This window comes from Schistosoma haematobium, chromosome 6 (assembly GCF_000699445.3).
Source record: "Schistosoma haematobium chromosome 6, whole genome shotgun sequence".
Lineage (NCBI taxonomy): Eukaryota > Metazoa > Platyhelminthes > Trematoda > Strigeidida > Schistosomatidae > Schistosoma > Schistosoma haematobium.
In genome coordinates, this window is record NC_067201.1 from 3,063,358 (window position 1) to 3,084,520 (window position 21,163).

Consider the following 21,163-nt stretch of genomic DNA (forward strand, 5'->3'; position numbering starts at 1 on the left):
CATCTGTTCATATTAATAGCACAAAAGACAACAATGTTTAAGTATTCATAATAGTAATCACTGAATATACCTACAATATACCATGAATAAACACTATAAATTCCATAGTATATTTAATATTTATTTAGACAGAGTATGACAAACAACTTCGCCTGTAGCTCTTCTAGAGTTACTGCCAGTCCTAAACCCAGGTAAAGGAGAAGGGTTGTGCATGGAGTTGGCAATCTCATCCCGTGGAAGACAACCTTGCTAAGAAAAACGCCAACAAGAATAAACAAATTCAATCATTTAAACTTGGGCCTGGGAATTCAAGGAAGAATTATGATGCATCATGGTGGAAGCCAAAATTCTTCCGAAGTCACGAAGCCGATTCACTTTCTAACAACGTTAATTACGTTTATAATGAATTATTAAATAGATTTGTGGCATCGAAATTTGACAATTTTATATTTTTGTGATTTAAATCATGAGTCGATCAAAATTACACCATAATTAAAAATCTGCAAGCGTTAGACAGCTGTTTTGTTTTTGCTTAGGACTCCTCAGCAGTGCGCACCTGCAATCTCCAACGCGACATTCGAACCTAGGACTTCCGGTTTCTTTTGAGGACGCTTAACCTGTAGACCACTGACCGATATCCAACGGTGTTAAAGTCTAACATCCATCCATCCATGAATCGCTACGCAGCCATCCATCCATTGTCTGAGGTAGATACCTACCTCCATCCGACACTCATTGACAAATGCACCGTCTCCAAAATTGCTTACAGAACCACGCTTACTAATGGGTGTCCTTCAGTATTATTCCCGTTCTATTCCTAATTTTTCTTGTCGTGTTAATAGTTTGTTTGATATTTTAACATCCGATTCACTTAAATGGAGTGAGGAAAGGGAGTCATGCTTATGAAGCCTGCTACAGTTTCTTCAAAATGATGCTGTTCTTCGAACTTACTCTCCTAGTGCACATTATGTTCTTAATGCTGATGCATTACCTGTGAGTATTGGCGGAGTTTTGGAGCGGGAAGGTAGACCAGTTATCTGTGTTTCACTCAAACTTACTGTTGCTAAGCAAGGATATTCACGAACTCAGTGAGAAGGATTAGCTGTGTTTTGGGCCGTCAAAAGACTTAATAAATATTTATTCACTATCGTTGGTGATCATGAAGCTTTAAAGTTCATTTATCACGTTCCTCAGCTGCTATGGTTCAACGGTTGAGTATTGCTTTAAGTGCCTATGACTATACGGCTCAGCACAGGAGTGCTAAATAAATTCAACATACTGATTATAATTCTCGACAATCATTACAAGATAGACCTGTTAATACTACACAATGTTTGTTAGAGCAAGCTTTACCAGTTAGACGTCCAGATCTCATCAAAGAAACTCGTAGATACTTTGGTGCTATACGGAAAGGCTGGAATGCTAATCTGAAACATGGATTTCTTGTCTATTTTTTAAAGTAGGATGAGTTATCCACTACTCCTGATGGTACTTTTTATTTAAATGATCATGTTGTTATTTCTACTTCGTCACGTAAATCTGTGTTTGAAGATCTTCATAGTGGACATTGAAGTGTTGAGAAAATAAAGGTCTTGGTAAGGTTCACATGTTGATGGTCGGAGATAAATGCAGATATATATTTCGTACAGTAAACAATAATGGGAAATGTCATACGTTAAAAAGTCAGCTTTCGAAGTAAACTTCATGACCAGTATCATCTAAGGCCTGGCAGAGAATTCATGCAGACTACTGTAGTCCATTTCTTGGCAAATACTATACATTTGTAGTTATTGATTCTTTTTTGAAGTGGCCGGAAATTTTTTCACGATTCTACTTTCAATTGGTGCTACATACTTCTTATATCTGTCCACATACAAGGCGCGCACTACAATACCAGTTCATTATACACAGAATTGTACCAAAGAAAGCTTTAAGCACTGATAATCATTATACTTTATAGGCTAATTTGCTTATATTTTAGTAGGTTGGATCCCATTAGTATATAGATAAAGTGTGTAATACATTTCCAAGATATTAGTCTTTCTATTGAATAACCTACATCTTCATACTGATCTTCTAATGTATTGCTTGAAGGTTTGATGAATAATGTGAACTTTCAGATAATGAAGTACTTTATCACGTCAAATAATTCAGTTATCTTTTACTTCTTATCAATAAGGATAGTCAGTGTTTGACTGGGTTGTTTCAAGTTCAGAGAACTGTGACATTTTCTTAATCGTCATATTTTCTCTGTTCAATTCATCTTATGATTACACTTCCAATTCGAGATAACACTTACTGAGTTCCTAATTACTACATTCTTTTTATTATAATATTTATAAACGGAATATCACAGAGAACAAAATACTAGATAAATCTAGTTGTTATCTACTTATGTTACACATTTGGGCTTCAGCTGCTCTACAACTACCCAACATTACCAAACCGCCTGAATGTAACATTGAAGTAAGAACGCCCCTCCCGACTCTAATTGAAGTTCAAAAAGCTATAGCTTTTCGTTCATCTTGTTGTTCTAATGAAGTATGGCAACTTGGACCTATGCATTTACGTGGTCATTAAAAGTAGAAGATACTCGTAACTTACTAATATTTGATCACAGATATTTTAGACACATTGCTCGTATCTGCTGGGGTCACCGGGTAACTGATAGTGAAGTTAGACGCACAGTATTAGGGAATGACGGTAAATTAGTTGTTGAGGTTGTGAATCTTTATCAAATCAGATGGTTGGGCCACGTGTTACGTATGCCTGAACACCGATTACCACTATGCGCGATGCTGACTAGTGTTGGAGACGGTTGGAAGAAAGTTAGTGGCGGCCAAACCAAAACGTGGCATCAGTACTTGAAGTCACTAACTTCTAGTCTGAGCCATGTTGGTAGATGCAGACTAGTTGGTTGGGGTCAGCGTGACTATCGTAACCAATGGTTGGAGATTCTTGGTGACATGGCTCAGAATCGATCACAATGTCGTCGGTGTATACACGCTCTGTCTTCCTTTAAACTATGAGATTGAAATCGCTTCATATCTTTCTTTCTACGAACGAATTCTTTCTGTACTATATCGTGATACACAATTTTTCTTCCATACATTACCACCATTGAAGTGACTATTTCTATGAATTAGGTGTTCGTGTTGTTGTGCTAATGCGGTATGGCGTCTTAGACCGATGCATATAAGTGCCTGGTCCTAGGTTCTAGCCAACTGACTGACTGTTTAGTATTAGTTTTCAAGGTGTCAATTGTTGTGTATAGAATCGCTCAAAGTTTTTTTATCTAGTGGGCCCACCATTCATTAATTTACGAGGTTTCTATGAAGTGTGAAACAACAAATGAATGAGTAGCATATCGCTTACTCATTAGTAATAAGAATGGAAAGTCGTTCGAAGTGAAGACCGCTGTTAGGCAAGGTTGCTTACTCTCACCCTTTCTCTTTCTCCTGGCGATTGACTGGATCATGAAGACGTCAACGTCTGAAGGGAAGCGCGAGATACAATGGACATCTAAGATGCAGTTGGATGATCTAGACTTCGCAGATGATCTGGCCCTTCTATCTCAAACGCAACAACAGATGCAGGAGAAGACAACTAGTGTAGCAGTAGCCTCAGCAGCAGTAGGTCACAACATACACAGAGGGAAAGGCAGGATTCTCCGATACAACACAGAATGCACCAATCCAATCACAATTGACGGAGAAGATTTGGAAGATGTAAAATCCTTTACATATCTGGGCAGCTTCATTGACGAACACAGTGGATCTGATGTAGATGTGAAGGCGCGAATCGGCAAAGCAAGTGCAGCATATTTACAACTAGAGAACATCTGGAACTAAAAAAAAACTGTCTGTCAACCAACACCAAGGTCAGAATTTTCAATACAAATGTCAAGACAGTTCTACTGTATGGGGCAGAAACCTGGAGAACTACGAAAGCCATCATCCACAAAGTACAAGTGTTTATTAAAAGCTGTCTATGCAAAATACTTCGGATTCATTGACCAGACACTATCAACAACAACCTACTATGGGAGAGAACAAACCAGATTCCAGTGGAGGAAGAAATCAGGAAGAAGTGGTGGAAGTGGATAAGATACACATTGAGTATAGCACCCAACTACATCACAAGGCAATCTCTCAATTCGAATCCTCAAAGCCAAAGAGGAAGAAGAAGAAGAAGAAGCACAAAGAACACATTACGGCGAGAAATGGAAGTAGACATGAGAAAAATGAACAACAATTGAATAGAACTAGAAAGGGAATGTGAAGGTCAGATTGGGTTACAGAATGCTGGTCAGCGGCCTATGCTCCATTGGGAGTAACAGGCGTAAGTAAGTAAGTAAGTAAGTAGTAAGAATGGAAAGTATCGAAGTTTGTCAGCTGATTTGTGACTAGTATTCATTAGCTATCAAAATTTAAACAACGTTCCAGTTTTGCGAAATGGATTAGACAACCCCAACCCTGACAACTCTTCTTTACCAAAGCTTACTATAGACAGTAACCCTGAAATGATTCTATCTGAAGTTGATACACTATTAACTGCTAGACATAATTGGTGTTTCACTAGTTGAGGTCATGAGTCAATGGAAGCTAGACTACCATGGAAAGCCTAGAAACACCGAACGGCCGTCTGATCCCAGTACGGGACTCCTGAGAAGCACGCACCAACGATCCCCCGCGGGACTCGAACCCAGGACCTACCAGCCTCGCTCATGATAGCCTAACCACTTGACCACTAAGCCGGCTGGCATCTGACACTATTAATGTCTAACTTTAGCCAATCCACGAAGTTGAGCCACCGTACACCATTGTCTTCAATGAGTTGATATCTCACAACAGATCTGGTTGAACTCCACTGGTAACAGCTTATCACTAGAACTCCAGGAGTGTCTCTTGAAGTCAGTCACTAGTGAGCAGATGATTATTATCAAAAGGGGTTTTGTGGAGACTGACTCATGATTTCAACTAGTGAAATTTCTAAAATCTCCACAAAACCCCTTCTGAGCATAATTGTTATATTAAATTTGTAATTCAATAAATACCACTTTGTTGTCAAGACCACAAATACATCTTTTCAGTTACTTTTTTGTTTTCTCATCATGATCATAATAAAAATACATCCCAATAATATGACATAATCATATTACAATGATTGTAAATGTTTAATAAAAATTGAATCAAACTTTTGTATTTTATCTCGATCATTATCATCATCACCACCATCATCGCCATCATCTTCTTTCGATTGATCATTCATTCCCGCCATAATCACATTTCAATGTGGTTTGTCCAATATCCAATGATGTGATTAATACAAACAAATATAATGTGATAATTTCGAATACATTTATAAAACCAATGAAATAGGATGAATATTCGGTTGATTCATTATTTAAGTAGAAATAATATGGAGTGAAAACAATTGCCTATAATAAATAAGAATGTAATAGTTTATTAAAACAATGTAAAACTAAGGGAATGACTTACCTTTTGAAGTTAAATATAATAGAAGAGTCATCTTTTTGAATTACTTACTTACTTACGCCTGTTACTCCCAATGGAGTATAGGCCGCCGACTAGTATTCCCCAACTCACTCTGCCGTGGGCCTTCCTTCTTAGGCGCCTACACCCGGAGCCTTTGACCTGAAGGTCTGATTCACAAGGCAGTGGAGCAACGTATGGAGATTCAGTTCAATGGTAGCCGGTGACCAACGATGAGTTCATACGTCATTCGTTACTTCTGGATACTGGAGCCCATGTGCACCATTGGTTTGGAATCCGAGTTTTCCAACTCCCCTAGGTGGATACTCCACATCTATCAAGCGCCGGACATTCGCTTTTCGTCCTCTCAATTTCGTAATAATACCCCCCCACGGCGAGAATTCAGTCAGTAGGATTTCTCTGGAAATGACTGTATAGTCGTGACCATGTGAGAGCATTTCAAGAGAGAGAGGACTCTCTCCACTCTCGGCCATACCAGGTCATTTAATAGTATCATTGAATAGAGATATGTAAAAGCATTTTATATTGGAGAAACATTTGATTGTTTAGAAATAAGTGATCAGATAATGTATTCTTTATCAACTAGACGTTACGGAGTTATATAAACTATTGAATTCAGTTAGAAAGGCGACTTCGACGAAAATTCTGGCACTGAAACTAACACACCAGTCTGCGAGAAAGACTTCTGTTGAACAACAGCATTGATTTTCATACTGAGTAGTTAAATAGATAATCAAGATAACATTTGTTCCATCAGGCATTACTGATCAAAATGAAAGGTGGAAGAGAAAGTAGACGAGAAACTTCATTTAATTTGTGATTGTATGAAATATGTATTCTTGTGAGTGGTACCACTTAAGAACAATATACTTTCCAATCACAAAATAGAAACTATTCGAATATCCATATTATCCTTTTGTTAACATTTGACTTATAGTTTGTGAAAGCGAGTACAAGGAAAAGACTGAAAGATGGTGATTTATAAGGATATCAGAAGGTTGTGTTAGAAAAAATGTCAAGTAATAAGTAGTGTAGCCATTAAACACTTAACGGATAGTGGACACTACGTAGAAATCATAAATACTAACAATCAAGGAACATCACTTTTATGTCACTTTGAAAAACCTCTTACTACCAAATGATTTCGACCTAATCCTTGAATACAGAAACTAAATAGTGATAAACCTCATATTGACATAGTAAGAAGGTGAAAAGGTTTACTGATGTTCATTCATGAAGTTAGCTTTAAATTCCTGTCAACTAGGTGTTGTGATTACCACCTATCTACTGACGATTTATTTGTATTCACTGTCATTTTATTATCCTTTTCAACTGCACCTTCTTCTCCTCTTGTTATGAGTTCATCTTCAACATATAAATACTAATCAATCTTAACTACCATGTAAAATATGTTAGTTCTTCTTCTCGTTTCTCATATCATTTCCAACTGAACTTTCAGTCAGTCAGCTATAATAAAGGACTAGGCACATATCACAATTGATTGATCACTGAGTGGTGATCAATCTCATGTGTGTCAAGTCCTTCTTAGTGCAGATCGAATGCTATCGACTAAGTTCCAATGTGGCCACTATTCTAGGTGACTCGACAGTGAATGCACTATGCTGAGATTAGGTGGTGGTTGGAGGTAGTCAACAAGAAACTCTAGACCCAGGTTTCGCACTACTTGGCACTTGTCAGCAAGGTGTATCTTTAATCTTGAAGGAACTGGTGTTCCCTTACGGATTCGATCCCGTGTCACCCAGCTTGACTTGACACACATGACAGTGATCACCACCCAGTGATCAATCAATTGTGATTATATCTCAGTCCTACAGGAGGTCGGTCACTGCCCGGTTAGCTTAATGGTACCGTCTCTGACTGTGAAGCTGGCTGACAGAGGATTGAATCCTTCAGAGAGCATCAATTCCCTCGAGGTTAAAGATTCATCGAGTAGCACAAAACCCGGGTTCAGAGTTTCCTGTTGACTACTTCACACCACAACCAGGCACATATATTTGTCGGTCCAAGTTGCCATACCTCATAGAAGTAGTTAACTATGGTATATAAATATGACTAATATGACTTTAATGCCGTTTACAAATGTTGAACACCCTTGAAATATGATGAATTCATGCTATTCAACAAATCATTCTCTTCTTAGGTTCTTTCAAATTATCAAGGAATCAAGATGTATTCTAGTTCAATATTGATATTACATATATTACATAATCAAACTTACAAGTAGAATTAAACAAATCCAACATGTATTGAATAGAATTTCAAAGATACACTAAAATAGTAGAGTGAATGAGAAACAACAAAACAAAGATTTTTAATTGTTGTTTACAAACAAAAGGAATTACTGAATCTGATAAGTCTTGCAAATTGAACGCTATTTTCGTTTCTTAAACTATTCTGTAACCCCCCCCCAAGCTAGAACTGTACAGCGACCTGAACGCAAGAGAGAAGGCGCAAAATATTTGAGAAGTACATTACTCCAAAGGTTCATTCCAACACAGAAGATATAGGGTTTTTATAATATTTTAAATGTCCTAGGGTTGCTCCAAGATTCTGAAATGCTACTAAACATAGTAGGAGTGTAACAATCAGCCAATTAGAACCTCTAAATGTGACGTTTCACTTCCTTGATACATCAGGGTAAAACTTCAAGTGAACGCTGATTGGATGAAACGCTTCTTAGTGTTTTCTGATCCTTGCTTGTCTTTTGCGAGACATTTTCTGGATCACCCCAACAGAACCACTCAATACTTTAATGATCTACAATATTCTCATAAAATATGTGTTATATCTAAAGCATAGATTCCTAATATACCGCGCATAACATGATCATTCGAATGCTAGAACTTTCCAAGTTGACAATGAGGAAACACAAGATAAAAGAAAGGAATGCTATTTCAAACATCGTCAAATATTATAGAAAACTATCAGGTATTTATAGTTTTTTTTTTAGTAAGAACGAAATCATCGTTATAGTCATCCAATCCGCATACAGGGGGTTTTAGTATTTGTTCAGTAGGGAAGCTATACATCGGGATTCTGGAATGTTCCTCGGCTCTTTCTGAACTTCTTAGAAGTTCTTTGAGATCAACCGTGGACCTTTCTCACAATGTGTAAACATTTAATTCACTGTAGTCGTACAGAAATAATTTAAGATGGTTGTAAAGTTACTAGGTGAATGCAATGTATGATTCTGTGTTGGTGTTTTATTTTTTCTGGTTAGCGTTTTTTAGCCAGCTAGTTTTCTACCTTATAGGGTCGCTTGCCCGATGCCCACCCTCCTCCGTTATCCGGGTTTGGGACCGGCAATAGCCCCAAAGGGGCTGCAGTCGGATTCGTTGGCCAGACACTATCAGCAGCAACCTATTGCGGAAGAGAACAAACCAGATTACAGCGGAGGAAGAAATCAGGGAGAAGCACTGGAAGTAAATAGGAAATGCATTTAGGAAAACACCCAACTACATCGCAAGGTAATCCCTCAATTGAAATCCTCAAGGCCAAAGTAAAAGAGGAAGATCAAAGAACAAATTACGCCGAGAAATGGAGACAAATATGAGAAGAATGAACAACAATTGAATAGAACTAGAAGGGGAATTTGCAAGACAGAGTGAGTTGGAGAATGCTGGTCATTGGCCTATACTCCATTGGGAGTAACAGCCGTAAGTAAGTAAGTGTTGGTATTTATATTTCGATCAATGGAACATTAGAATGAAATGAATTTTACGAACGTCTTTGATGCATTAGTTTCTATGGATAAAAACGTATCCGACTTGTGGTCAGTTAATCATAATCTTAACAGAATTGAGGACACTTTAGTTGTATTGCTATCGGAATTCTTCCATATGAAAGTTTTGTTTTGATTATTATGGTTGAGAAACATAATTGATAGTCCGTATAACTTAAGTGATTCGACTGTCCTCATAGCACAGCATTTAAAGTTTGTCAACTGTTGGTCAAGTATAATTAGAGTTTAAACGACTTTTTGTAAGACAATAATCGTAATAATGTCAATAATGTCAAAAATTCGTAATTTACTATTGCTTTCAAAAATACAAGTCACCAGATATCACTGTAGAATGAAGCTGAAATAAAACGTTTACAGGATTTTGAGATGGTAGAGAAGATTTGTAGCTCAGGTGGATTTTCATGTAGTTTTATTCTCTGAGCTGGATGGTTCGTTTATGGAGCTTTCATCATTTTTTTGAACGACATCGTCAACACAAACTTCAGGTGGAGATGAAGTGTACGAATTTCTTCACATGTGGTTCACAACTTGTCCTGTACAGCTCTATGTTGATTGGTTCTTGTTGACCAATGGGAGACAACCGAAACAATGAAGTAAATAATGACAGGTTTAAGATTAAAAAGAACGAATCAACATTGAGGTCTACAAGACAAGCTGTGAACCATATGTGGAGAAAGTCGAACACTTCACTTCTATCTGAAGTTTATCATGATGATGTCATTCAAAAGAACGACGAAAGCTCCACAACCAGACTATCCAACTCCGAGTTTCCAAGATGAATAATAATCATTGTGTGGATAGTGAATACGCTATTAGGATTATCATTCATACTGTAGTGAACGCGAACACCAGTGGGGATAATCGAATGTATTTAGCACAAAATTACAGAACTTGTTAATAAAATCTAACAATCATAAAGTAAATGTTTAATTTGCAAAATGTTCACCAATTGTCTCAAAATGACTCAGACTTCATTGTTCTTGCATTTTCATACAAATTGCATTTTGTTCCCATCCTTTACTGTTCGACCCTCTTGTCTCTCTGCTGCTAGACCTTCTGCTCCTGACTAACATCATCTACTACTTATGTCAATATAAGTAGCACACATCACAATAATACTAGATATTCCTATCTCACATATCACTGACTAAAGAACCAATTTAAATGTCATTTGAAATAAATACTAAAAACATTAACTTACATAGAAATAAGATAATACAATAGAAAGGAATCCTATAACTAGTAACCCACATATTATGATAAATAAGATAATCTTCCATCTTCTTTGGAATGATGTTATCTTCATACTTAATAAGATAGTAATGATACCCAATACAAATGCTACAATGGCATCCATGACAACGTATTTAAATTCAAAGAAGCCACAAAATAAAGTAACACCAAACGATAATAGATTTGCCTAAAATGATTTATATAAGAAATTAATTAATAGGAAAGCAATACATTTATATAAACAGCCTAAGTGATCAAAATGATGCTATCCGGTTCTTTCAGGTTCTCCATAGTGGTCTAGCTTCAAGTGACTCATGATGTCAACTACTGAAGTATATCTATCTATCTATCTATATATGTTCATGCTATACATATATTCTTGTTCACTGAAGTTCCTATTCATCCAACACAAAGAACTATACATGTTATTATATAAAATGAGAAAAAAATCTATACTTCATTAGAATTAGAAGTAACCAACACTATCACAAACAGAAGTCAAAATTAAATTCACTTGGTGTTGTTTTTTTACTTGTATCTTCCCATTGTTATTTAGGACTATAATTGATCGGTTTCATGATGGCATATGTGCATCCTATATGGATCGTTTCTATATAGCCTTAAATCACAAACTTTTTAGGCGAAGATGGATAGTGGGACTCAAACCCAGTACAGTTCGCTTCAAACTCTATCGCGTTATCCACTTAGCTAGTGGGTTGTGATAGCCACCTGCTTGTGCAATGGGTTGAAGTGTAAATTCACTTGGTGTTGTTTTTTTTACTTGTATCTTCCCATTGTTATTTAGGACTATAATTGATCAGTCTCATGTTAGCATATGTGTATCCTGTGCGGATTGTTTCGATATCGCCTTATCGTATGATAAAACCTATTAGAAACTGCAATATACAGTAATCAATTAGTCGATTGATTGTAATCAACATAATTTGATTAATGAGAACTGTACACTAATTGATTGTTACAAATTCAATCGATCACACTGAATAGGATATTCATTTTATGAAAATACAAATAATGATCATGTGAATGATGGTTAGTTTTAATCAGAGTTGGATGGTGGTTACTAACAATGAAATTTAGGATGCACATTTCATTCTATTCGGAATTAGTCATCTGAATATATCTACACCTGTGTTAATATTCTCAACGGGACTCGAACTCAGTACTTTTTGTTACACTTTTACGACTTAACTAATAAATCTAAATAACCGCTACTTTATGCAATAAGATAAATTTCATTTCGTTTTCTCTGAAAATTCAAATCAACTAATGGTGATATCGAGGTTAAATGCATAAGATCTATATATTACCACAAGAGAATGATCGGTGAGACCATAATTCATGAACGACCTTTGAGCAACGTTAAAGTGACCTTGAGAGTGTCTACCTGATAACCAGGATCAAATGAGGATTAGAAACCTGTGTGTGTGTGAGGAATTAGAATTATGATTTACAGTTGGTCGTTAACGTTAGAAATTAGATTCAGCGTTTTCATCATGAACTGACGTCAGTTATAATGCCAAAACTATTCGAATGAATGAATGAATGAATTTCGCGCCAAAATCCAACATCTGTTATCTCAAATCTGATTGGTTCGTCTACAAATTATAGTCTCGCCAATTACAGTTCATAGTATCATCAATCAGACAATTTAAACAACCAATAAAAGTGAAAGAAGAAAATGAATGAACAATCATTATTCTCTTGTGTTTGTAAACTAACTGTTACACCAGCTATGATAGTGTTGATCAATGTTGGACGATGTAATTTTCTAATCATGAATATAACAAACCCCAATACTAAACCAACAGTTCTAGATTATGAAATAAACATATAAAACAAAAGTGAGTTGGATACTATACATTACATCATTAATGTCCAGGTTACAAAAGTAACCTGTTATGGTTTTTTAGAAAAAGATTTCAATAATGAACACTTGAATCTTGACAACTTTTCAGAAAGATCTATTCATTAATTGATTTAAACACATAAATATTGAGACAAAAGGGGCACCGAATAGATATGCATCATACAAGTTACTTGATTTGTGTGTGGGTTGTTATACCGCCAGGGTTCTCAAACAGAAGCAGGTGGTTTAATTACGGGTGCTATATCAAGCGTTTTTGACCTAAGGTGATGCAGTCTCATGATAGCCGTTAGCCAAAAATAGCTTTATACACAATTTATTCCTTCAGGATCCTGAAGCTCATGTGCACCATTGGTTTGGAATGAAGATTTTCCAATTCCTCAAGGTGGATCCTCCATATCCACCAACCCGATTAAAGCGCCAGACATTCGATTTTTGTCCTTTTAGTTTCATAAACAACACCTTTGCTGCGAGAAGTTAATGAGTAGGACTTCCCTGGTAGTGGTTGTATGTACGTGGCCATATGAGAGCGTTCGGAGAGGGAGAGCTGACTCTGCACACTCTCGTCCGTACCAGGGCATTTGGATGCCTTTTTACAGGAGATCCTGGACCTAGATTACGTGCTACTGGGGACTCGTTACCAAGGTGTACCTGTAATCTTGAGGCAACTGATACTCCCTAACGGATTCGATCCCGTGTCATCGACTAAGCTATCCGAGTCGCTTACTTATTTAGGTATTGATTGGTCACTTTATACGTTAAATATCTAAATGTTTGTATTAATATCCAAGGGAAAAAACAACAAAAATTTAACGATATACTATTGTTTTGGTGATAAATTATTTTTTAAAATGTTTATTGAGTGTTTTTCTCAAGGTTAGTATACTTTGAAATTGGATTCTATACAATAGATTCTATAAAGATAAAACTCAAGAGAAGTAGATTACTGTTTTATCCGAGTATGATACTCTTTGTTAATATTAAGTGTTAACCATAAGAGTTTATGATCTTCGACTCAATTTATGGTATGGTTATAAGTGAACACTGTTGAAGAATACCATAATACATATACGACAGTTCATTCATTTCGTGATAAAGGTCGGCCTTAATGATTTTTGTCTACTAATTGCTTATAAATATAACGAAATATTATTTGGTAACTTTTGAGCAAGAACAAACCAAGAGGGCGAGGACACACTGCAGCACACTGGCAGCACGAAGAAATGAAGAGAAATACTTGAAGGACATATTTCAAAAGAACGGCTACCCAATCAACTTCATCAAAAAGCACCAACGGCACACAGCATCAGAACCCAAGTCAAGCACAAAAATCAACAAAAGGATCACCCTACCGTACATACAAGAAATATCAGAAACTGCAACGAGACTGCTGAAAACCTTCGGGATAGGTGTGGCACACAAACCAACAAAATCACTACAATCAATCTTATGCAAACCAAAAGATGAAATAACAAAGGAAAACAAATCAAACATTATCTACAAAATAAATTGTACCAAGTGCGACAAACACAACATCGGACAGAGCGGACGTCCCCTCCACCTACGCCTACATGAACATCAATTAGCAGTCAAACGCCATGATATCTCTTCACTTATTTCAATACACGTGGATAACTACGGACACTCATTCGATTGGGAAAATGTAGAAATCTTAGACAGAAGAAACTCCAAAAACACCAGAGAATTTTTAGAAGCCTGGCACTCAGGTCAATCAGCAATCAACAAACATATTGAAATCAATCCAATTTATCAACCAATCAGGAAAACCATGCATAAATATGGGAACAAAAATCAAACTAATGGGAGACACAACCAAAACAAAGAAGTAAACAATGATAAATTTAAGGTCAACAAGAACCAATCAATATCGAGGTGCACAGAACAAGCTGTGAAACACATATGGAGAAATTCAAACACTTCACTTCTATCTGAAGTTTGTGCTGATGATGTCGTTCATAAGAACGATGAAAGCTCCACGACCAAACCATCCAGCTCAGAGAACAAAACTCCATCAAGAACAAACCAAATTCCAGTTGTAGAAGATATTAGGAAATGACAATGGAGGTGGATAGGACATACATTACGGAAATCACCAAACTGCATCGTGAGGCAAGCCCTAACTTGGAGTTATGAAGGAAAACGAAAAAGAGTACGACGGAAGAATACATTGCGTCTGAAATAGGGGGCAGGCATGAAAAGAACGGAAATCAACTTGGAAGGATCGTCCGGGTTAGAGTTGACTGGAGAGTGCTGATGGGCGGTTTATGTTCCTTCACGATGTGTAACCGGCATAAGTAAATAAATATGAAATTACTCAACATGGATCTCATATAAAAAATGGATCGAAATCTGGAGAACTACATATTAAATTTCAATAGCCTATTACATATTTCATATAAACAACGGATTTATGCTCATCAAATAATGCGTTGGTTTGTGTTTTATATAAATCACTTGGTATTGTTTGCTTTTATCTTCCCATTGCTGTTTAGGATTGTAATTGATCGGTCTGTTATTAGCCTATATGCATCCTGTGAGGATTGCTTTGATTAACAAGCTTTATGAGCAAATATGGATAGTGATTAGTAGTGGAATCCAAGACGTGCGTTTCTTCCTATTTGAGACTTCTCGGCTGGATGTACTTGCATCCCAGAGTTGAGTCTCTGAGTGAACACCAACTCTAAGATGCAGATGCATCCAACTGACGAGTCCTAAGCAGGACGAAACGTGCATTCAGGATTCCACTTCTAACCACCATCCCTCTTTGCTTATAATATTCTATTTTTTAGATAATCAAGCAATACATTACCTTACAACTGAATAATAATACTCACATCAATATGAATGCTCCTTTAAATTGTAATTTTGATTTGCATTTAATAAATTCACTGTAAAATAGAATATTATGTTATAGAACATTATTGTAATACTTGATAATTGAACACTTTTCGTACATTTTTGTTAATGTAGTTGACGTAATTAAATCTGAAATGAAGAGAATGTTACCAAATCTCTTTAATAATAAAAGTTTAAGATAAGAATATCATATTTTTGACTTACTTCGCTAAGCTACTTTAACAAACTCCTTCATCGATAAAGTTTTCAGACTAAACACTGACCAGTGAAGTTCAACTGGGTCTGTTGTGAGATAATTACTCACTGCCTCCAAATGCTTTGTTACGGCCAAGGATGGAGAGAGTCAGCTCTCCCTCTCCAAATGCTCTCATATGGCCACGTGCATGTAACCACTACCAGGGAAGTCCTACTCATTGACTTCTCACGGCATTACTGCTGTTCACGAAACTGAAAGGACAAAAAGCAAATGTCCGGTGCTTTACCCGCGTCGGTGGATACGGAGAGTTTACCTAGGGAAGTTGGAAAACCCTGAGTTCAAACCAATAGTGCACATGAGATTCAGGGTCCTGAAGGAACAAATGGCGTATGAACCTATTTTTGGTCACCTGCTACCATGCGACTGCATCTCGTGACATTGCTCCACTGCCTTGTGGATTAGACCTGGGATCGAAGGCTTTGGGTGTGGTCCCCTAAGAAAACCTCCTGCTTGGGTTTGGGCATCCAGGCAGTATTGTGGCCCTCACACATATCGAATGATTTGTGTGGCGTATATCTATTTGGTGCCTTTTTATATCAATGCTTATGTGTTTAAATAACATAATAATTATACTAACTCATTGAAGACAATGGTGGATGTGTCGTTCAATTTCATGGGTTAGTTGAAGTTAGATATTAACAACATTGGATACCAGCCAGCTCAGTGGTTTAGAGGTTAAGCGTACGCTCACGAGACCTATAGATCCTGAGTTCGAATCTCGTGGGGTGGAATCATGTATGTGCATTTCTGAGGAGTCCCACGATAGGACGAAAAACGGCCATCCAGTGCTTCCAGGTTTTCTATGGTGATCTAGCCTGAATTAGGTTATGATCTCAACTATTAAAATTACTATAATATCCATAAAAACAACCCTTCTGATTTCAAACATTAGCTGACTACATGTAAACTTACATAAATACAATTTCAATGTTTTATACTTCGTTTATAAAATAGGGAGATAGATCGTTATGTCTATGAAATATTTAGTTGTCTTATATTCAGTGCTGAAGCCTCTAAGTTGACAACTTGTAAGGAGAACACAAAAACTGATAAAATGGATCTACTTGACCATGGAAATCAATCGAAGTGCTATAGGAATACATTCATATCACTGATTTTACTCACAATTGACGATTAGTTAACAATGACCACATATAAGGAAATTATAAGGAATTACTATTAAGGTAATCTTGTACAGAATTAACCATGAGTTATCAACATCATTTTGTTGTTCTATCCTGTTACATCATCATATTACGCCGAGAAATTGAGATAGATATGAGAAGATTGAACAACAATTGGATAGAACTGGAAATGAAAGCCCAGGACAGATTCAGTTACAGAATGTTGGTCAGTGGCCTATAATCCATTGGCAGTAACAGGTGTAACCAAGTAAGTAAGTAGGTAAGTAATCTCGTTATATCATAAAAACCATAGTTAAAAACGAAGAAACTTCCTTAATATGCTACAAAATGCTTGTTATTACAAACCTTCTGTAATGAATGACAATGTAGTTTATTATCTAGTCAATTAGTATAACTGAATCAACTTACTTATACTTGTATACACATAGTCTATTCTATATGAGTATGAATTATTGATAATTCAATACTGTCTTGTATACACTTTACCCCCGTTTAGAGTTGATCAAATTGATTTCATAATAAACAACCCTTGTACCAATTAATAGATGCATGTAATGACATATTCTTGTACTGTACTTTAATATGTTAAATGTAGTGTATTAAAGTCGATGAAATTTGTCGGTCACTTCAAAAAAGTTGATTATAAACATTGAAAAAAATGTTAAGAAGATTTGAAATGATGTTTAGTGAAAAATTGATCAAAGATTTAATTTTGAAGTTACTAAATTCCTTACTCCTATTACCCGTCGTGGAGGAGCATAGGTCACCCACCAGCACTGTCCATCCAACCCTGTTATGGGCAATCCTTTCTAGTTGTTATTCATACTTTTCATACCTGATTCTATTTCCCGACGTATTGTGTTCTTTAGCCTTCCTCTTTTCCTCTTCTCTTCAGGATTCCAAGTTAGAGCTTGCCTTATGATGCAGTTTGATGATTTCCGTAATGAGTGTCCTATCCACTTCCATCGTTTTTTCCTAATTTCGCCTTCATTTGGGAGCTGGTTTTTTCTCTCCCACAGAAGACTGTTGCTGATGGTATCCGGCCAATGGATGTTGAGTATCTTGCGTAGACAACTATTTATAAATATTTGTACCTTCTTGATGGTGGTTGTTGTAGTTTTCCAAGTTTCAGCTCCATACAGCAGAACTAACTTCCTTGACGTTCGTATTGAAGATTCTCACTTTGATATTGGTTGAAAGTTGTTTTGAGTTCCATATGCTCTTCAATTGTAGGAATGAGGCCTTTGCTTTTCCAATCCTTGCGTTAAAGGTATAATAGATTAATAAATATATATATTTCGCATTCATAATTTACTAAACAAAAGAAATCAAAACTGACATTATGCATTGATTTAGTGTAATACTTATTCAGTATAACATATAGTAATATATATGTGTAGTATTCATTTGTATTGATACAGTGCAAAATTCACATTGTTTTCTATCTACCTCTGCTGTGTTTTGTTGTCTAATATTCATCGGATAACAATTAATTTCATGTCAGTCAGTCAGTAACAACGAAGAATTTCGTACGTATGTACATACGTTCAAGTTGCCATACCACATTAGCACAGAGATACAGTTGTCGATTCAAATACCGTAGTGGTACAGGTAGTAAAGGTATAAGCAGTAATCGGAAACATTAGGGTTTGAAGATGTTATTCAAGGAGTATAATTCAGTTAAATAAATTTGGAAAGAGAAAAAAAAGCGACAGGGAGGAATCAGGAGATTAAAATTTGGAAGAACACAAAGAGTGGATGCACTTGCGCCATTGCATATGATTTTGAGCCATGTCATTCAGGGTCTCTAATCATCGAATGCTATCACCTCGCGGATCACGACCAGGTAGTCTACACCTATCAACATGGCTCAGTCCACTTGTCAGTGACTTCGTAGATTTGTGACACGTTTTGATCTGGCCGCCCCTACCTTTTTTCCAACGTACTCCTAACACCATTGAACATCGCACGTCGAGGCAGTAGGTGGTTGAGCATACGTAACACGTGTCCCAGCCATCTCAACTGATGAAGTGTCACTACTTCATCAGTTGATTTGCCATCCTTACCTAGTACCCATTTCCTAACAACTGCATTACTTACTCCATGGTCCCATGATATACGAGCAATATTTCGAAGACACCTATGATCAAATACTAGTAACCTACGAATATCCTCTACTCTTACCGGCCATGCTTCACTGCCATAAAGTAGGACGGAACGAACTGCTGCGCAGTAAACACGTTCTTTGGTTGACAGACGGATAACTCGCCTACGTCATAAATGACGCCAGTTTGAAATTAAGTTCATGTATAAAACACTGTATTTTGTTGAAGACCTTCTTCATGGTCTTAAGCAGAGAATAAACTTCTCTATCCACAATCAGTTTTTATCTTTTCTTTCTTCTTGTATCATATAAACCTTCATTGATATTGTTTCAAGTTCATTTTGGGCAATGACAATTTTAAGTCAGATGATCACCGAGTAATAATATCTATATCCCGTTGCTATTCACTCTAAGACTGAAATGAATTTTATGGGTAAGTAGTACTACTCACAAATTAAATGGCATCTATCTTCAAACTCTCCTACGTTTTATAAGCCTAGATAGATGATGATTGGCGGTGGAATCTTAGACGTGCACTGCGTCTTATTTAAGACTCATCAGCTCGATATATACTTACATCCCAGAGTTGATGTTCTACTCTAGGATTGAAACACGATAACGTTCACTTCAAACAACATAGCGTTATGAGTTACAGCTATGAGAAGATTCAAACAACCAATACAAAAATGAATTCATATTTCTATTTCTTATTTCGATCACTAATACCTTATGGAATCCTCAAGGCCAAAGGAAAAGAGGAAGACCAAAGAACAAATTACGTCGAGAAATGGAAATAGACATGAGAAAAATGAACAAGAATTGGATGGAACTAGAAAAGAAGGCCCAGGACAGAGTGGGTTGGAGAATGCTGGTCAGCGGCCTATGCTCCATTGGGAGTAACAGGCGTAAGTAAGTAAGTAAGTAAGTAAGTAAGTAATACCTTATGGAACAAATATAAAATTGATTACTTATTTGACTACTATGTATGAAAATAAATTCTGTTGTTAAACAGAAGTCTTTATCATAGACTGATATGTTAAATCTTTGAGTGTAACCGATAAACTAATCAATCAATAATATTACTAACTGCCCAATACTTTGATTTGCTTTGATCTTGATGTGGCTATGATCTGTTTATTTTGCCGGTCACACAAACTTGTGTGTATATTTTGTCATTGATAATTAGTTGAATTGATTCACTTTCTGTATTCACTGATTACTGTCATGTCGGGTCACTTTAGTCCCTCCTTTTCCGTTTCAATAGATTGTATTTATTGCTAATTCTATACTAACGGTGGTGTCATTTTCTATATTAGAGAAAAATTTTTCCAAGCCAAATAACTTACTTAGTTTCGATGAACAGGAAGTCGATAGAGTAGGGACTAGTTTAAAAATCCTTTTGTAAGAAGTTAAATCGCAAAAAGTTTTAAGCAGTATTTTTATTCTTATCAGGGTAACCAACACATTGACTAATAAGAAGACTAACAAGAAGTACTATAACTCTAACGAAATTCCAGAACTATTGTGGTGCGTGCTACTTATATTGATATAAGTAGTATATGACGCGAGTCAGGAATGTAATGTCTGGCAGCAGAAGATTGGGAAGATCAAGAAAGGAAAAATGGGAATAGAAAGCAATTAGTAAAGAAAGGTAAGAACAATGAATTTCGAGACAATTATTGAACATTTTGCAAATATTTTACCAAGTAATGTTGTGCTAAATACAATTCGGTCATTCACACCTGTGTTCTCCTTCACTACATTTGGTGTTGCTTCCAATCAGGAGAGGGGAAGGGCGCTGTTCTGCGGACACCGCTGTGGGCCTGAAGCTGAAGTGATAGTTGGGGCAGTTCATTGTGGAGAGGTGGCGTCGAGTGGAGTGTTCTAGTAAGGCGGCGTTGGCTGTGTCAGGTGCTGTCGACGGAGAGGGGAGGTGGGAGGTGTGGCTGCTGGGTGGACATCGGATGTAGATGGCTTAGCACGGGTGTTAAGCGTCCCAGGTTCGGATGTTGTTGCACCGGCAGGTCGACGGAGCTGTAGAGGTCAGCGCGCCGCAGACTCGACATTTTGACGGAGAGCGTAGCGCAGACTGCAGAAACGAAGAATGTGGCACGGCGAGTATGAACCACCGCAAGAACGACTGCTTTAAAGGGGGGAAGGAGTGTGAGGTGTGCTACTTATATTGGCATAAGTAGTATATGATGTTAGTCGTGAACAGAAGGTCTGGTAGCAGTGAGACAAGAAGATCGAACAGTAAAGAGTAGAAACAAAATGCAATTTGTATGAAAATCCAAGAGAAATGCAGTCTGAGTCATTTACTAAATGATTTTATTAACAAGTCCTGTAATTTAGTGACGAATACATTCGATTGTTTCCCATTAGTG

General features: G+C 36.8%; 1 protein-coding gene across 1 annotated transcript; it reads right to left on the bottom strand.

The window, feature by feature from the left end:
- Positions 1–4,843: 4,843 nt before the first annotated feature.
- MS3_00008323 (uncharacterized protein) lies at positions 4,844–17,234 on the bottom strand. Its single transcript, XM_035732795.2, has 7 exons — positions 17,021–17,234; positions 15,349–15,403; positions 15,253–15,306; positions 12,253–12,343; positions 10,481–10,699; positions 7,756–7,806; positions 4,844–5,440 (listed from the first exon to the last, which is right to left on the bottom strand). Exons 2-7 carry the CDS (start codon positions 15,372–15,374, stop codon positions 5,264–5,266), a joined length of 618 nt encoding a protein of 205 aa, XP_035585794.2. The 5' UTR covers positions 15,375–15,403; positions 17,021–17,234; the 3' UTR covers positions 4,844–5,263.
- Between the last annotated feature and the right edge of the window lie 3,929 nt (positions 17,235–21,163).